General features: G+C 35.9%; 1 protein-coding gene across 2 annotated transcripts in view; it reads left to right on the top strand.

Moving 5' to 3' along the window:
* Positions 1-18,302, top strand: part of LOC150078114 (endosome/lysosome-associated apoptosis and autophagy regulator family member 2-like) — a 425,663-nt gene that overhangs the window by 59,146 nt on the left and 348,215 nt on the right. For both annotated transcript variants that reach the window (XM_090385427.1, XM_090385428.1), the window contains exons 2-4: positions 2,895-3,018; positions 6,339-6,546; positions 13,491-13,638. In XM_090385427.1, coding sequence (XP_090241553.1) covers positions 2,895-3,018; positions 6,339-6,546; positions 13,491-13,638 — 480 coding nt within the window. The remainder of the gene's footprint in view (positions 1-2,894; positions 3,019-6,338; positions 6,547-13,490; positions 13,639-18,302) is intronic.

Below are 18,302 nucleotides of genomic sequence, written 5' to 3'. Positions count from 1 at the left end.
TTTAAAATATACACTTTCAATATAATAAAAAAAAAAAAAATGGATTGTTCAGTTAGATCCATAACAAATTGAAAGAAAGGGTGAAAAATGACCATTTCTTTTAATTTGTTATCCATCAAAAATGAACAATTAAAAATTTTAAAAAAGGGAGCTCTCTTGGGGGGCTCTCTTGGGGGGGATGCATTTGTTAATGTTAAGGCTGTAGGTGTGTGCCCACTTGAGGGTTAAAAAAAAGTAAATAATTATCTTGTTTCTATTTAATTAATTATTTAATTAATTATAATAATATATGAAAGTAATTATTTTCATTTTTCAGTACATATCTTACAACCTAATATTTTCTCAACTTTTATGTAATACATATTTTATTATTTCTCGAATTTTTAATAAAAAGTAAATAGCACATGTATCTCCTGTGAGGTAATAAATTAATAACAACATGCACCTAAGTTCATAGTATGCAGTCAACATTTTTGTAATGAATCTTACTTATTTCCTTCTAAGTTTTAATAACAATTGAAGTGTAATATTCATTTCACATTAATCTATAATTTGTGTTTAGTAAACTGTTTGGCAAAAAATATTATCTTATGAAAGCAAGCACTTTCATGTACACTGTTTTAAACAGAACTTTTTTTTCTGCACATCCAGTAGTAATGGTAATAATAATGGAGGCATGTGATGCAAGAAAGCAAGCATATGAGCTTATGTAGCATCACCCAAAAAAAAAAAAAAAAAAACTCCAATTTTGAACATCCATTCCCCTAAAATTTTGGCCAGTTCCTCCTTGAATTTATTTAAACTAAACTATCAACTTTCACAACGACAGATGGAAGTTTGTTCCAGCAATTACCCACCTGCTGGCTAAAGGCAAACTTCCGCACATCTATCCTGCAATTGTCTTTCCTCAATTTGAATTTATGCCCTCTCAGATGATTATTCTGAGCAAGAGAAAGAATCCCATTAGAATTCAGCGTGCTCAACCCATTCAAGGCAACCCATACACCTCAATCAGATCACCTCGCAGTTGCCTAGTCTCCAAACACTGCAATTTGCAGAACTTAAGCCTTTCTTGGTAAGAGGATCCTGTTGCTCCCCTCACCAATCTTGTTGTCCTTCTCTGTACATGCTCAAGCAACTCTACATCCTTCCTAAAATGATGCCTCCGGACCTGTATACAGTACTCAAGGCATGGCCTGACCATTGAGAATTACCCTGACTTTAAATCTCTCGTGGCAAAAGCACATCAGAAATAATGCTTCCTCTGACATCTAGAAAATTATATAATTTTTCTTCTATACAACTTCTCTAGAAATATCAGATCCACTTTGCCATGGAATGGAATATTGTTCCTTCATGGTGCCCTCCAGAATCTCTCTCTCAAGCTTCTGGACTCCATTCAAAAGGAGCAGCCAGGTTAATTAATGACTCCCTCTCTTAAAACTCTTCAAACCAGGCTGAACATGTGCTGAAGTGAGTATCCATTCACTGTCTGGCTCAATGTTCACAGATCCATTCTTTCTTCTTCTTCATACAGAAATTCAAGTCTAATAATGAGTACCTTCTGTCTAATCATCCTTCAATCCATGCTCTGTGCTAAGTACTGTAGGTTCTAATACCTTTTGTGTTTGGAGTTAAAAAAAAAAAAAAAAAAAAAAAGCTCCAAGCACATAGGAAAATTCGTTAAATGGTCATGGGATTTGGTGACTATTTTCAGAGGTGTTGAAAATATGCTATGCAAAAAGGATAGGTGGAATAGGACCAGGGTATGTCTGCCAGAGGCCAAAGTTTGTTGGAGACTCAAATGTGATTGAATCATTTGTCAAAAGGAACCACAGGAGTGGCATCAAGACTTCAGAATGAACCACAGTGTTTTTGGTTTTAAACATTATCATTTAAAATGAATGAGGTTTTCAAATAGTTTGAGTACAAGTTCATGTTAGACCATTCTGAATTGTAATTATCTGGACTTGAATGTTCTTACTGTATTTTTTCATTGTTTTCTTTGTAAATTTAAAAACTTAGGTTATTTTGTATTTTTTTTCCTTTGATATTTCCATTAATGTTTGTAGCTGAACCTAGAGTTTTTGACTGGTTTTGCTTGCTGCAATATAAATGCAATGCTTTCATTTTGTTACGATTGTTTCATTCAAATATGGTGAAAATTTCCATGATTTGATTAATAGTCAAATTCCAAGATCTGGCAAGGATCAGATTTCAAGATGTCAGATTTGGGCTTGGTTCAACTCTCTGATTTTAAATATTGATTTTGAGAAATTTACATAGTATAATTTTTAATAAAATGGAACAGTTGCTTTTTTTTTTTTTTTTGTGATGAAATCAGTTTGATTAGCTTCATGTGATCATCCAGTTATCTAGTTAATATTATGGTGAAAATCATTAAAATGCCTGTAGATAGTCCATGTAACAAAATTATTTTATGAAGATGTTTTCCTTTTTCATTTGTAATATTGATAAAACCATCCATGACTTCAGTTTTAATGGCAGATTCCCATTATGTGAATTGTTGCCCACTTTCCTGAAGTGAATAAATTATGAGTGAAAAAAAAAATGTTTCTGTTGGTCTAACAGATTTTGGATAACTTTATTTTTAAATTATTTTGGATTGTAATATTTTTAAATGAAAACCATCATGCGTGTTTTATACAATACATTTTATTCTTATTTATAACTTCTATTCAGTATACAAGCAGGCTTGCTATCCTGAATATGCCTGAATTAATAAAGAATATAGATACAAGCAGGCTTGCTATCCTGAATATGCCTGAATTAATAAAGAATATAGATACTTTTCTAATTCATTCATATAAACTAGAAACAAGTTATTTTTTTCTTCATACACATCTAATAAAATAAAAAAAAATCTTTTGCAGAAAGATTTCCATTATGAATTTACAGAATGTGATCAACAGGGAGGTCGATGGAGAGTATCAGTTCCTACACCAAACACATGTATAGGTGGGGCTCCTAATCCACCAATTCGAGTTGATGACTGTCGTAAGTTTTATCTTCTACTTCTCTGTTCTTATAATCAGCAAATATCATTACATTTTTTTTTTTATTGCTCACAGCTATAGTGAGCAATGAAGAATTCATCAGAAACAATGTATTTTAATAGAAAATTTTCATTTACATGTTTTTAATTATGGTTATTGTTGAGCTTCATGAAAATAATGTGGAAAAACAAGTGGAGTTTAACTTGGCAATTATGGTGCCCCATTTTATAGCAGACACTTTGGTGAGATTTTAATTTCTGGAAACTTTTGTTTTTGAATTCTGCTTGAAAAATATCATATCAGTATTTAATCTTTTCTTAATGGATAGTATTCCTTGTATGAAACTTTTTAATATTTAATAAGAAATTAAATATTTAAAAAATGCAGTTTTTTTTGTGCCTTTTTTTTTTCTAAAAAAATTAAAATAAAATAAAAATAATTGTGCTGTAAATTGAAAAACATTATTTCAGACATAAAACATAAATGCAAATTTGCTGGTCTCTTCTATTTTCCTGTTTAAAAGATTATGAAACATGCAAAATTTGAAATCAGTCCTTGTGCATATGTTATTGCTTATTATATGTAAATAAATATGTTTTAAACACACACACACACACACACACACACGTGTGTGTGTGTGTGTGTGTGTGTGTGTGTGTGTGTGTGTTGTACTATTATTTACTTCCATTTTCAGATTTATTTAAATATTTATTGCAAATATGGCATACTGTGAAGCATGTGAAATTTGAAAATCATACAGGTTGCTGCTACCCACAGAGTAGTAGAAATCTTTAGTGAATATTATATTTTCTGTTCTTGTCTTAGTTATGCAAAAAAAAAAAAAAAAATTCAAAACTAACTGATGTAATGCTATAGATATCTATAATTGGATAATTTAATATGCATCCCATGCATTTTTCTTCTCTACCACGAATTTCATTAGTGAGTCTGACATCCATTTAGGCCTAAGCCTTAAAGAGTATTTCATTGTTGGTATGAAAAGTCTAGTAACTTCTATGATAACTTCCCTGAATGCATCCAATTTAGAATATGCTTTCGGTAACATCGGCAGTTGGCTCCACTGCATAAAATTTAAAAACTGTCTGAGACCATTGTAGTCACTCTTACAAAAGCAAAGGCCCTCCCTTTTACCCTCGACAGTAGTGTCCCAACATCAGTACACTATGATCAATCACTGTCACCTAGTAGTTCTTTTATCTGCAGGTTCACAATGCATGAAGAGTCGCTGCTTATAATCAGATCAAGAGTATTGCTTTCCCTTATTGACTTTCTAACATGCTCATATAGAAAACATATGGTCATTCAAGAAGAGTCACAAAACTCCCACTGCTGTGTGAGTGATCAACTCACATGATCCAGTCAATATCTGTGTTTTTAATCCCCCATCACAAGACTACGATTTACTGGTCTACTCTACTTATCCTTACAGTTTGTTATACTCATCACAGTTAGGCCTGTAACATGCTACTACTCTCATTTTTCTTCTTCCAGTGCTTATGTTACCTAGGGTTCAATAGATTGTTAGTAACAGTGAGTTGTTACACTTGCCTTGTAATCTGCTGAGAGTTCATAACATTCACTTGCCTTGTAATCTGCTGAGAGTTCATAACATTCACTTTAATTTAAAAATTTTTTTTTTTTTTACTTATTTTATTCCCCTTAAGGGTTTACTTGCCTCCCTTAATATAATTTGATAGCTCCCATCCACCCCAGTGCCCCTCTTGCGTTCAACAATTTCTCTTCAGCAGTTTAGCAATTTAACTTCAACAATTTCTCTTCCACTTTCCTCTCAGTTATTACAAAATTATTTAGCTCCCTGTTAGTTTGATAAACTTCTGGCATCCACTTCCCCATGTATGAATGTAGATGCAATATACTTATTCAGTCAGTGTTCATGGTCAGTTGGACTTTAGTACCTGATTTCTGGAATCTCATGGTATAAAAAGTTGGTGTCTCATGATAGGAAACTATAATTATAATCATAATGATATTAAACTATCATTATAATCATAATTATAATAATCATTATCTATAATTATTATTATATGTTTTTAAAAAAGTTAGAACTAAACTACATTCAAAATCTGCTATAAGCACTTAATTCTTCTCTTGTTTACTCCATGAAAAAGTACAGGAAACTATGATATGTCTAATAAAACATCCCATCAGAGTTGAGTTTGAGATGATATTCATGTAATCCAGCATAGGTCTCTAATGGTTTGGAGACTTATGCTCATTTGACTGAAACCAGCTGCATCAGCAGTTTGATATCACAAATTATGTTATTGCATATACCCAGGACTGTACTTACACTTCTCTGGGCCCGAGACACTAATATCTTGTATGGCCCCCTTTAAAGATATCAGAGTCCAAAAAAAAAAAAAAAACCTTCCATATATAAATATAATCAGAAAAAAAACCCAATTATTTTTACTGATCTGTTTAAACACAAACGTAATACTGCGAAATATAAAGATTCATTTTTTTCCCTTTTACTTTTTGTCAAAATTAACTTTATTGGGGCCCCTATATCTGAGGAGCCCCCAGGCTAGCATCTAATGCGCCTGTGCCTAAGTACAGCCCTGCATATACCATGTGTGGTTGTGTATTGTTGTTAGCTGATGGGAATGACCTGATATGATTTTGAATCATGTGTAGAATATTCAGTGTGAAAACAAAAATGAGTTTCATACAATGTGTCATACATTAAGAAATGGCAAGGATTATCATAGATGGCTGATAATCCTTGCCAAGAATATCAGAGAATTATGCATAAGTATTATCTTTAGAATGGAACTAATAATAGCATGGGTAATTAGGGCAAGTGATGCTGAGCATGTAGTGCAGAGTACAGGGAGCCAAACTTGGTGAAGATATTGTATGTCAAAACAGATGTGGAAATAGCAGGTTGTAGGCCATATGCATCATATAAAATTTTCAATGTTAAAAATGCAAATATTGAAGAAAATATAGCAAAGGCAATTTGATATATGTGGATCATGTTCATTGCCATTGTGCAGTGATATAAATACAAACAAGGCATATCTTCTTCCCTTGTCCAACATTCATATACTTTGTGGCTGGCATTTATCATGAGGCTTTCAGAAGTATTGGTCATCAATCTTTTTGATATAGTCTGCTTTCTTCATGGATAATTTATGTGCTATATTTAAAAATATTTTTTTTTATTGAAAAATTGTTGATATTTTATATATGCTTTAAGTTTTATTGTTTAATTTTTTAGTTGTGTGTGCATATATTATTATATGAATTTTTTTCATGTTTCTTTTTTATATTCAGGAACATCCTGTGATTCAGGAACCTATTTTAATAGAACAACACTACAGTGTGTATCCTGTCCCCCTGGAACGTATTCACTAGGTGGAGGGGTAAAATTTGATTCATGGAATCAAATGCCCCTTGGATTCCACATATCCTTGGAGTCATTTGAAAGTAGCTTTCGATTATTACATGGAAATGTGCCAGGGAAACTTCCTAATTGTACGGAGTAAGTGTATTATATTGTATGAACTCATGTCTTTTAATATTTTTAATTTGTAAAATTGATTAGCAATTAGTATATTTTTTTTCTATATAAAAATTGGAAATTCCCATATAAATACAGGGCATCCATTTTAAAAGCACACCCAGAAATGAACAGTGAAAGAAACAGTTTTTATTATCAGAATATTAAAAAAATTATAGCTTGTTACCCCCTCAAAAATTCAGTTTTGATCATATGAGTGACACAGCAAAGAGTTTGTGTCAGTATTCTCTTGACTGCATTTTCAGTGCTTGCTTTGAGCTGCTGATTGTTTTGTGGATCACTCTCATATGCATTTTGTTTTAATAACTCCCAAAAAAGAAGTCTGGGGATGTTAAATCAGGAGACCTAGGTGACCAAAGTCCTTGGGATTTGAACCCCAAAAAACTCTTGCAATATTTCAATGGTTGAGTATGCAGTATGACAGGTTGCTCTATCCTGTTGGAGCCAGATGTCTCTTTCATTTTCCTCTTGAAATGCAATAATCCACTGGAAAACTGTCACCTCTGATGCCTTGCAGTGACAGCTTGTTCAAAAAATATGGGCCCAACTATTCTTCTTTGAGATATGTCACACCAAACACAGATTTTTTTTTTTTTTTTTTTTTTTTTTGAGCATGTAAGTTTTGAAAAAAAAGTGCAGATTTTCAGCACTCCATATTCTCCAATTTTGATTGTTGATGTTGCAGTTAAGATGAAACCATACTGCACCAGTGAAATAAAAATTTTATCTAAAATTTCATTACCTTCATGGCAAAGTAAACTTTTAAATCATCAACAGTACTCTTTTCACAATTACCCAGAAATTGAAAATTTCACATATATAATCTTTTCACATTATTCTGAAGTTGAAACTCGTGAATACTGTGGATTCAGTATTAAGAAAAGTTTTAGGTGTTTTTTACAGCAAAATCAGCTGAATTAAGATATCCCTATTTGAATGCCGAGTTTCCATAGAGATTTGTTTGGAGATTGAAAATTGTCTAATTATTGTCTGAAGTGTCAGGTAAGAACACTCTTTCTGTCATGTTCCTTATTCCCAACTGGACCACGCTCATTAAGCTTCTTTATTTACTCAAACTGCAGCTATGCATAGATGTCAAGTGTTAGGAAAATTTTTGACAAAATTTTGTTGACATTCACTGTGAGACTTTGTTTTCATTTAAGATGTTGCTAAAAAAAACATGGGCTAAGTTAAAGAAAGCCTGCACGAGAACGACAAGAAATGTCGGATAACTTAATGCGGAAAATTAGTTTCCCGACACCGGACTCTAGCGCTGCTCGCTCAGTAAACAGACGATAGGTGTTATTGGTCTGGAGCAGAAATTGAGAAGGATATATTGATTGACAGGTAGGCATGGCAAATGATTAAATGATTGGTGGTGGGCACGACAGACGACAAGTTACTGTGTAGCTTGTCGTCTGTCATTGGTTGGCATTATGATGTGTCTTTACAGTACAGTAAAGAACGGTGTATAATAGTTTTGTAATGAACGGTGAACAGGTAATAGTAGTGATGAATCTTTTAAGGTGCTGATTGACGTTATGATACGTGTGTATCTGCACGAGTGTCTTTAAAAATAAAAGTACACTAATAAAAAATTAATATTTTGTTAATAAACAATTTGTGCTAACCCACCCATGATTCTAAAGAAAAAAGGTTAGGTTACCCCCTCCATTTTGGAAGGGGTTCGAGCTCCCATGGGATTCAAGTGGAGGTAACCTGACATTTTTTCACCATTAGGACATATTATTGAACAAGAAAATAAAAATAGTCATAAAAAATTTATTTTTTATGAATGTATTTCTAAATATGACTAATTCTAAAGAAAAAAGGTTAGGTTACCCCTTCCACTTCGGGAGGGGTTCAAGCTCCCATGGGATTCAAGTCCTAACCTTTTTTCACCATTACGAAATACTGTAATGGTGAAAAAAAGGTTAGGGCATGTGCAATTAAGACAAATTACCATTAGTGTTGCTAAAGTGATACTAAACCAATGTTATTGTGTGTTGTGTTCGCACACCAATCAGCACATCGTTTGCCACGCCTACCTGCCAATCAATATATCGTTCTCGACTTTGCTCCAGACTGATAACACCCACCGTCTGTTTACTGAGTGAGCAGCACTAGAGTGCTGTATCGAGAAACTAATTTTCCGTGTAAGTTATCTGATGTTTCTCGTCGTTCTCGTGCAGGCTTTCTTTACCTTCGCCAAAACTATACGACGTGACGTTTATTCACCAGTAATGACATGTGTGACTTCAAAAACAGATTGTGACAAACTGAACACTTGAAATGCAAAACTGTAATTTTTTCCACTTACGTAACATCTTTCACTAGCATCCTTAAGCAATTACACCAACAATCTTTACTTGGTAATGTTTTAGAATAAACCCACACGCACATATGATTTGGGTTTAATTTTAAACGAATACCCTGTAGTTATATGATGGAACAATTCAGATTTAATCTTTCTTGAGATTAATGTGGATCCGATTTTGATATGTGGACTCTCCTGCGAGTATGTGTATAGATCTTACAAGGTTAAGTTTTTAGCCTAAGTTTTTACAAGGTTACTTCAAAAACATTTCAAGTAATATGTTTTTCTGTGAATTGTCTCCAAATTTGTCCAGCATATATTGCCATCTGTTATCTTTTGTTTCACAACAAATAGTAGACACAGTTATTATCATTATTATTTAAAATTTTTTCTCCTTTACTGGATTTTTTCCATTCTCTGACAGGTACTGGTGTGAAGTGCATAGGGTGTTTGGTTGTTTCTGGTTACAAGGTTACTTCAAAAACATTTCAAGTAATATGCTTTTGTATGAATTGTCTAAAAAATTTGTCCAGTATATAGTGCCATTTGTTAGCTTTTGTTTCACAACAAATAGTAGCCACAGTTATTATCATTATTATTTAAAATTTTTTCTCCTTTACTGGATTTTTTCCGCCCTGTGACAGGTACTGGTATGAAGTGCATGGGATGTTTGGTTGTTTCTGGTTACGGTTATTATTACTGTTATTACTGTTGGTTGAGGAACTTTCTTATTATCCTACAGGTGTTCTCTGGGAGGCCTATTGCTGCTAGGTTCTTATGGAGGCTCTTTGGCACTATGCTGGTGGTTTACATGGTGATTGGGATGATCATTACTTGTTCTATATGCCACATTTCTTTGACTTACTTCCTGTCTTAGGTCTGTGTACTTCCTGATCTTTTCTTCTCAGGTTTTATGGAGGTTGCTGGTGTTGGGCACTACTATGTTGATCAGGTAGGTAGCCATTTCCTTCTTGTTGATGAGGGTTATGTTTGGTCTGTTGTGTGCAATTGTCTTGTCTGTTATCATGATGTGGTTTCTCTATTATCATACTAGAGATCCCTACTCACAAACCAGTATAGTTTGTGAGTAGGGGTCTCTAGTATGGTCTAGAGTTCATACTTGTAATACGGTACACTTCCTTTGATCAACTGGTATTTTTGCACTAGTTTCTGATGCATTATCCTGGCCACCTGGTTATGCCTGAGTGTACTCTGTCTGAATGATTACCTTGCATCCCATAGTCCCAAGACACTGCAATTTTCAGAACTGAAGCTTGCCTTGATAAGTCTGCCCTTTTGTTCCCTTCATTAATCTCATTGCCCTTCTTTGCATCATTACAGCAGATCTATATCTTTCCTAAAATGAGGCCTCTAGACCTGTATGCAGTACTCAAGATGTGGCCTTATACAACGGAATAATCGCTTCCTGCTGGCAAAGTTCCTGTATATCATTGACAAAACTCCATGAGCAGTTTATGAGCCTCTCTGTATTGTTTAGATAACTTTATACCTGACTGCATAATTACCTCCGGCCCTTTTCTTATTTTCCAGTCTCCTTAGTGTAGTGCCACATAGTTGGTACATTAATCTGGGATTACTGCTACTGATATGTAGTACCTTGCATTTATTATGTTTAAACTTCACCTACCATTTCTCAGCCCATCGGCATAATTTGTTTAGTTCTTGTTACAGCAGCCTTACTCTGACTACTGTCATTAATCACCCTGCCAACCTTTGTATCATCTGCAAACTTAGACCTTAAGGCTAATGTATGATCATCAATATCATTAAAAATATAGAAAACAACAATGGGACCAGCACTGAACCCTGAAGGACTCTGCTGATAATGTTACTCCATGAAGAGCATTGTCCAACAATAACCACTCTCTGCCTTTGCCATTAATCTATTCCCTTTATCCAGAACAATCAGTTATCCTTAATTTTACACTGATCCAATTTGTACAGCAGTCTTTTATGTGCATAGTATCAAAAGCTTTCCTGAAATCTAGATATATGATATCAAAATTATTTTTTTGCATACAGTTCCTTTGTTACTGTATTATAATATCCAGGTTTACAAGTAGGTACTCCTGATTATTCATTGCAAGTAGCAGTGATTGACATACCTAGCCCGCTTTGGTTAGTCTTGGGGTGTTTATCTGTTCCTTGCTGCTATTTTAAAATCGGAAAAAGTGCTCTCGATTTTAAAACAGTGGTGGTGGTGGGGGGGGGGGAAGTAAACACCCTAACTAAGACTAACCATAGTAGACTAGGCATGTAAATCACTGCTACTCGCAACGATGAATTGAAGTGTTAGTCGTTTGGAAACGTTAACCTAATATCCAATCAGATTGGTCAGACACGATTTGTGTGAGCATTCTGGTACCTTGCTAAAGCTATTGGTCACAACTTTTGCCCATTTCTATTACCGCCGCTCTCAAAACCGATGGTTCTATTGCCATTTCAGCTAAAGATAAAGCTGACCTGCTAGCATTCTACTCTTCTTTTAACTCGTGTATTGACGATCGTGGTAAACCCCCTCTTGCCATTCCCATTACACTCCATTCAGTGCCTCCTGTGACTTTCTGTTAAAAGGATTTCAGAAATGCCAGGTCCTGATGTATTTCTACACTTGTTCTCAAAACCTGTGTATACCCCTCTTCTGTGTTGACTTTTTTCACTTTCTTATTCCACAGGTGTTTTCCCTTCTGCTTGGAAATTTGTTCATATCCAGCCAATTCCTAAAAAAGGTGACAAATTCCTCCCTTTCAATTATTGCCCCATTGCATTTGCTTCTACTGTTTCCAAAGTAATGGAGAAATCTATTAACTGCCTACTCTTAAACTATATAGAAACCTTCCATCTGATCAATAATCACCAGTATGGATTTCGTCAATGTTGATCTAGTGGTGATATTATTGGCTTATGTTACCCATGTGTGGACAAATTCAATGGAAAAGTTTGGTGAAACTCAAGCAGTTGCTCTTGATATTTCAACAGCTTTTGATCATGTTTGGCATATAGGTCTTCTAAATAAGCTTCCATCTTATAGTTTGGCAACTGTTTTTTGTAATTAGATATCCAGTTTTCTTGCTGGGCACTCACTGCAGGTGATGGCTCTCTGTCTTAACTTCTCCACTAAAGCAGGTGTTCCACAAGGTTCAGTTCTTTCTCTCACTCTTTTTCTCTTGTTCATCTAATGATCTTCCTTTGATTGGAAATCCTATCCATGGTTTTGCTGATGATAGCTCATTGCAGTCTGCCTTCCAGTTTAAGAAACTTTGCCCTGCTCAAACAGTTTCAACTTCTCAATTATCCACTACGAGTTCCTTAAATGCTGATCTCCAGATAATTCTCCAGTCGGGCAAAGATAACTTATGTGATTTAAATCCTACTAAAACTCAGTCCTATCTTATATCTCACAAAAAAGGATTCTTCTGCTCCTATGCTTATCTTCAGTGACACTTCGATTTCTAGACAAGATCACATATCTCTATTAGGTATTACCCTGACTTCTTCTCACCTTTCTTGGCATAAGCACATTATAAATATTGCTTTCTCTGCATCTAAATAACTGGGTTTTCTTTTTTGCTCTCGTTGTTACTTTTCTTCCAAACAGCTGCTCACTCTGTACAAATCTAAAATCTGCCCTACCATGGAAATTGTTCCCACAACTGGGGTGATGCCCCCGAAACCTCTCTCAGGCTTCTAGATTCCATTCAAAAGAGGGCAGTTAGGTTAATTAATGACCCATCTCTCTACACTTTGTGTCATAGACGTTCTGTTTCTGCTGCATGCCTTTTCTGTAGGCACTTCCATGAGCACTGTTCTTCTGAATTTCTTCTATAATTCACGGTTCTTCTATAATTCCCACTTTCTTTTCCAAGCCAGTTCGAACATGTGCCACAACCAGTCATCATCCTTTTACTGTCCAACTTTAAACTCGCAGAACCAACTTTGCTTCTTCCTCATTTATTCCTTTAACTTCAGTTTTTTGGAACAACCTCCTGAAAACTATGATCTACAGAAATTCAAGTGTAATGTCAACAAGTATCTTCATTCATTTCTCAATCTACAACCCATGCACTGTACTAAGTATTATAGGTTCTAATACCCCTTGTACTTGGGGTTATCTTTAAATAAAAATAAAAAAAATAAATAAAATAAAAACAGATACACGTTTCATCTGCCAGATGCCATCCAAGTGTTTGTGTGTCAATCAAGGGATTGAGTGACTTTGAAATTTTTAAACAATAGGACAAAAATTTTTATTTTTGGTTTTTCTGATTTATTTTCATTCAGTATTTTTTAATTGAGTTTTAGCAGATCATAATTAATAGATCACCATTTTCAATTCAGTAAAAATGTTAAAAATTAATTTTTTATAATTAGAACAATAACGGGTATGTCACAACACAAGTGTCCTTGTTAAATCAGTTTAACAAATTTAACCTTTAAATTTAATTATTATTTTAAGGTTGTACTACATGATGATTCTTTATCAGGTGCCTTATATTTTGTACTTTTTATATGCCTTTTTTTTTTTTTTTTTTTTCCTTTTGTAAACTGGAATGCTAAAATATTTCAGATATGGGTGGAGACCTCGGGGATCTTTCATTGCCTCCTACGGGGGGCCATGTTCTGCAATCCTTACATATTCTGTAAAGCTGGTCAAGGCTGGAACATTGTCTTATGTTTATCAATACATGGACCCATCTATAATTTTCAATTTTGAGGTATGTCCCTTAAATATAAATAAGTACATTGGTAGACATATGAAGTTTTTCACTTTATTGGAATATTTGTTTTACTTCTAAATCTCTAAAAATTAAAATGTTAAACTTTGTGTACTAATCTGAAATTAGTACACACAGTTTCTAAAAAAAAAAGAGTTTAATCACACCACTATTTTTTTTTTAAATAATTTCTTTACATACAAGATGTGGCAGTAAAGTTCCTGATGAGTGCAATAAAATGAATGCAAAGTGAAGGAACTAAAAAATCCTTTATTTTTATTCAAAGTAATTACTACATGATTGAATGCATTTATTACACCATTCTAAAAACTTCTGAAAAGAGTCAGCAAAAGCATCCAAAGAGAGTTTGGCAGTTATGTTCAGTTTGGCAGTTATGTTTTCTTTATGTCCTCAACATCCTGAAGTCTCTTTCCTTTGAGGGCAATTTTCACCTTGGGAAAGAGGAAAAAAAAGTCTGCTGATGCTAGATTGGGAGAAAGGAGGGTGAAAGATTGATCTGTACAATGCCATGTTTCATCAGAAATGTCTTCACAAGTACAGAATGGGCAGACAAGATCCAGCTACCTTTCTCTCATGTGGCCTCCAGGAAATCCATTTCAGTAGTCTTTGAAGCACCTGTATATAGAATGCAGCATTCCCTCTCTCCCCTTCAGATACAAATTCCTTAAGAATCATACCCTGTTTGTTGAAAAACATGATCAGCCTCATCTTGATCCTGGACTTCAGTAAACAAAACATTTTGGACCTTGGTGATGATTTTGAAGTCTACTGCATGTTCTGATAGTAGTAGTGGCACATGATGCAAGAAAGCAAGTGTAGGAGCTTATGCAACATCAGCCAAAAAAAAAAAAAAAAAAAATCACACCATTCCCTCCAAATGCCTGTCCAGTTCCTCCTTAAATTTATTTAACCTATCAACTTCCACAACGACAGATGCAAGTTTGTTCCAGCAATTAACCACCCGCTGGCTAAAGGCAAATTTCCGCACATCTATTCTACCTCTGTCCTTTCTTAATTTGAACTTATGTCCCCGTAGGTTGGTAATCTGAACAAGTGGAAGGATCCCATCAGAATTCAGCGAGCGTGCTCAACCCATTCAAGGCCTTATAGACCTCAATCAGATCACCGCGCAGGTGCCTAGTCTCCAGCCACTGCAATTTGCAGAACTTAAGCCTCTCTTGGTAAGAGAATCCCTTCATTCCCCTCACCAATCGTGTTGCTCTTCTCTGTACAAGCTCAAGCAAATCTACATCCTTCCTAAAATGAGGCCTCCAGACCTGTACGCAGTACTCAAGGCGTGGCCTGACCATTGCCTTATACAGAGGGACAATCACCTCCTTTTCCCTGCTAGCAAAATTCCTATATATCATTGACAAAACCCCATGACCCGTCCTAGCAGCCTGTCTGCACTGCTCAGAAAACTTCATATCTGACTGCACAATTACTCCCAGGTCTTTTTCATTTTCTACCACCTTAAGTGTAGTACCACACAGTTGGTACGTTTCTCTGGGGTTACTTCTACCCATATGCAGTACTTTGCATTTGTCAAGGTTGAACTTCAGTTGCCACTTCTTAGCCCATCTGCCCAAATTATCTAGATCCTGTTGCAGTAGCACACTGCCATTACTGTCATTAACAACCCTGCCAACCTTTGTGTCATCTGCAAACTTCGACATTAAGCCTGATATACCTTCATCAATATCATTGATAAATACACAAAACAACAGTGGACCCAACACCGAACCCTGTGGGACTCCACTAATAACATTAGTCCACGAAGAGCAGCACCCATTGATTACCACCCTCTGTCTTCTCCCACTTAACCATCCTTTTATCCATTGTAGCAACTTACCCTTAATACCATTCTGCTCCAATTTGTACAGTAGTCTTCCATGCGCAACAGTGTCAAAAGCTTTCCTGAAATCCAAGTATATGATATCAAAATTATTTTTTGCATCCAGTTCCTTTGTGACCACATCATAATAACCAATCAAATTTGTCAGACAAGACTTTCCCTTAACAAACCCATGCTGTGTTTGAATTATTGCTGCAGTCTTGTCTAGATGATCCTGCAATGCATCTTTAACCAGCGACTCCATTATTTTACCCAGAACAGAAGTTAAACTAACTGGTCTGTAATTACTCGTGTCACCCTTCGATCCACCTTTGTGAATTGGGGACACATTTGCACATCTCCAGTCCGTGGGAACCTCCCCTGAGTCCAAGGATGCTCTCATAATTATGGCTAAGGGTTTGCTCAGTTGCTTTGCCGCCTCCTTTAAAATAACTGGATAGATCCCATCCACCCCAGGTGCCTTTCTTATGTTTAACTTCAACAATTTCTCCTCCACTTTGCTCTCAGTTATTATAAAATCATTAAGCACACTGCTACAATTTGATAACCTTCTTCCATTTTCAAATTGTAATAATTCCTCACGTGTGAATGTAGATTCAAAATACTCATTCAGTTTGTTTGCTATCTGAGCAGGATCATCAACAGTCAAACCATCGATGTCAAGTGGACCAATCATATTCATCCCCTTCCTTTTAGAGTTTATATAAGTAAAGAAATCCTTGCTGTTTTTCTTAGCATCTTTTGCCAAAGATTTCTCGTAATCCGCCTTCGCCTGCCGAACCTCCTTTGTGACCTGATTACAGACTAGCTTATATCTGCCACAGGCTTCTGCGACACCTGATAATTTATATGCATCCCATGCATTTTTCTTCTCTGTCACGAGTCTCATTAGTTCATTTGATAACCATTTAGGCCTAAACCTTGAACGACATTTCTTAATCGGTATATAAAGTCTAGTAGCTTCCACGATTAATTCTTTGAATGCTTCCCACTTAGAATTTACTGTTTGTAACATCGTCAGTTGATCCCACTGTACAGAATTTAAAAACTGTCTGAGACCACTGTACTCTCCTTTACGGAAGCAAAAACGCTTTCCTTTAGCCCTGACGGTAGTTACCTCTTTGAGTAAATCCCACTTCAGCACACTGTGATCACTGCCACCTAGTGGTTCCTTTATCTGCAAATTCTTAATACACGAATGATCACTGCTGATAACCAGATCAAGAGTGTTACTTTCTCTGGTTGCCTCTCGAACATGCTGCTGCAGAAAACAATCAATATAGACCTGTGAGTTTAACTTCTGTTCCCGGAAAATTAATGGAGGCACTGGTGAAAGAAGCACTGCAGGATCATCTAGACAGGACTTCAGTTATAGCTAGGACACAGCATGGTTTTGTTAAGGGGAAGTCTTGCCTGACCAATTTGATTGGATACTATGATGCAGTCACAAAAGAACTGGATGCAGGGAATAACTTTGATATTATATACTTGGATCTTAGAAAGGCTTTTGATACTGTTGCACATGGAAGACTGCTGCACAAATTGGAGCAGTGTGGCATTGGAGGCAAGTTGCTGCTATGGATAAAGGGGTGGTTGAGGGGGAGAAGACAGAGAGTGGTAATCAATGGACACTGCTCATCGTGGACTAATGTTATTAGTGGAGTCCCTCAGGGTTCAGTATTAGGTCCTTTATTGTTCTCTGTATTTATAAATGATATTGATGATGGTATATCAAGCTTAATGTCCAAGTTTGCAGACGATACGAAGGTTGGCAGGGTTGTCAAGGACACTACTGACACTATGCTGCTGCAACACGATCTGGAAAGGTTGAGAAGATGGGCTGAGAGGTGGCAGATGAAGTTTAACATTGACAAATGTAAAGTACTACATATGGGAAACAGCAACCCCAGAGCAACGTATCAACTCTGTGGTACTACACTGACAGTGGTAGAGAATGAAAGGGACCTGGGGGGGTGGTTGTGCAGGCAGATATGAAGTTCTCTGAGCAGTGCAGACGGGCTGCAAGAGTAGCTCATGGTGTATTGTCAATGATATATAGGAATTTTTCTAGCAGGGATAAGGAGGTGATTATTCCCTTGTATAAGGCAATGGTCAGGCCACACCTAGTGTACTGTATACAGGCCTGGAGGCCTCATTTCAAGAAGGATGTAGAGCTGCTGGAACGAGTACAGAGAAGGGCAACAAGATTAGTGAATGGAACAAAGGGGTGCTCTTACGAAGAAAGGCTTAAGTTTTGCGAATTACAGTGTCTGGAGACTAGGCACCAGCGAGGTGATCTGATTGAGGTGTACATAGCCTTGAATGGTTTGAGCATGCTCAATGCTGATGGGATTTTTCCTCTTGCTCAGAATAATCACCTGAGAGGGCATAAATTAAAATTGAGGAAAGACATGTAGGATAGATGTGCGGAAATTTGCCTTTAGCCAGCGGGTGGTTGGTAGGTGGAACAGACTTCCATCCCTTGTCGTGGAAGTTGATAGCCTAAATAAGTTTAAGGCTCAGCTGGACAGGTATTTCGAATGAACAGAGGGGTGAAGTGGAAGTAGTTATTTTTTATTTATTTTACTTTATTTTTTTTTTTTGGGTGATGCTGCATAAGCTTGCTTTCTTGCATCAAATGCCTCTACTAATGCTAATGCTAATAAATCCACAAAAGTCTGACTAGTGTGTGAGTGACCAACCCACAAGTTCCAGTCAATATCTGGGAAGTTAAATCCCCCATTATAAGACATTCTGATTTACTGGCCCACTCTATTTCTCTGTACAA

The sequence above is a fragment of the Mastigoproctus giganteus genome, chromosome 11 (genome assembly GCF_048544385.1).
Source record: "Mastigoproctus giganteus isolate SK-2022 chromosome 11, ASM4854438v1, whole genome shotgun sequence".
NCBI lineage: Eukaryota > Metazoa > Arthropoda > Arachnida > Uropygi > Thelyphonidae > Mastigoproctus > Mastigoproctus giganteus.
This window is presented reverse-complemented; position numbering and strand designations above follow the sequence as displayed.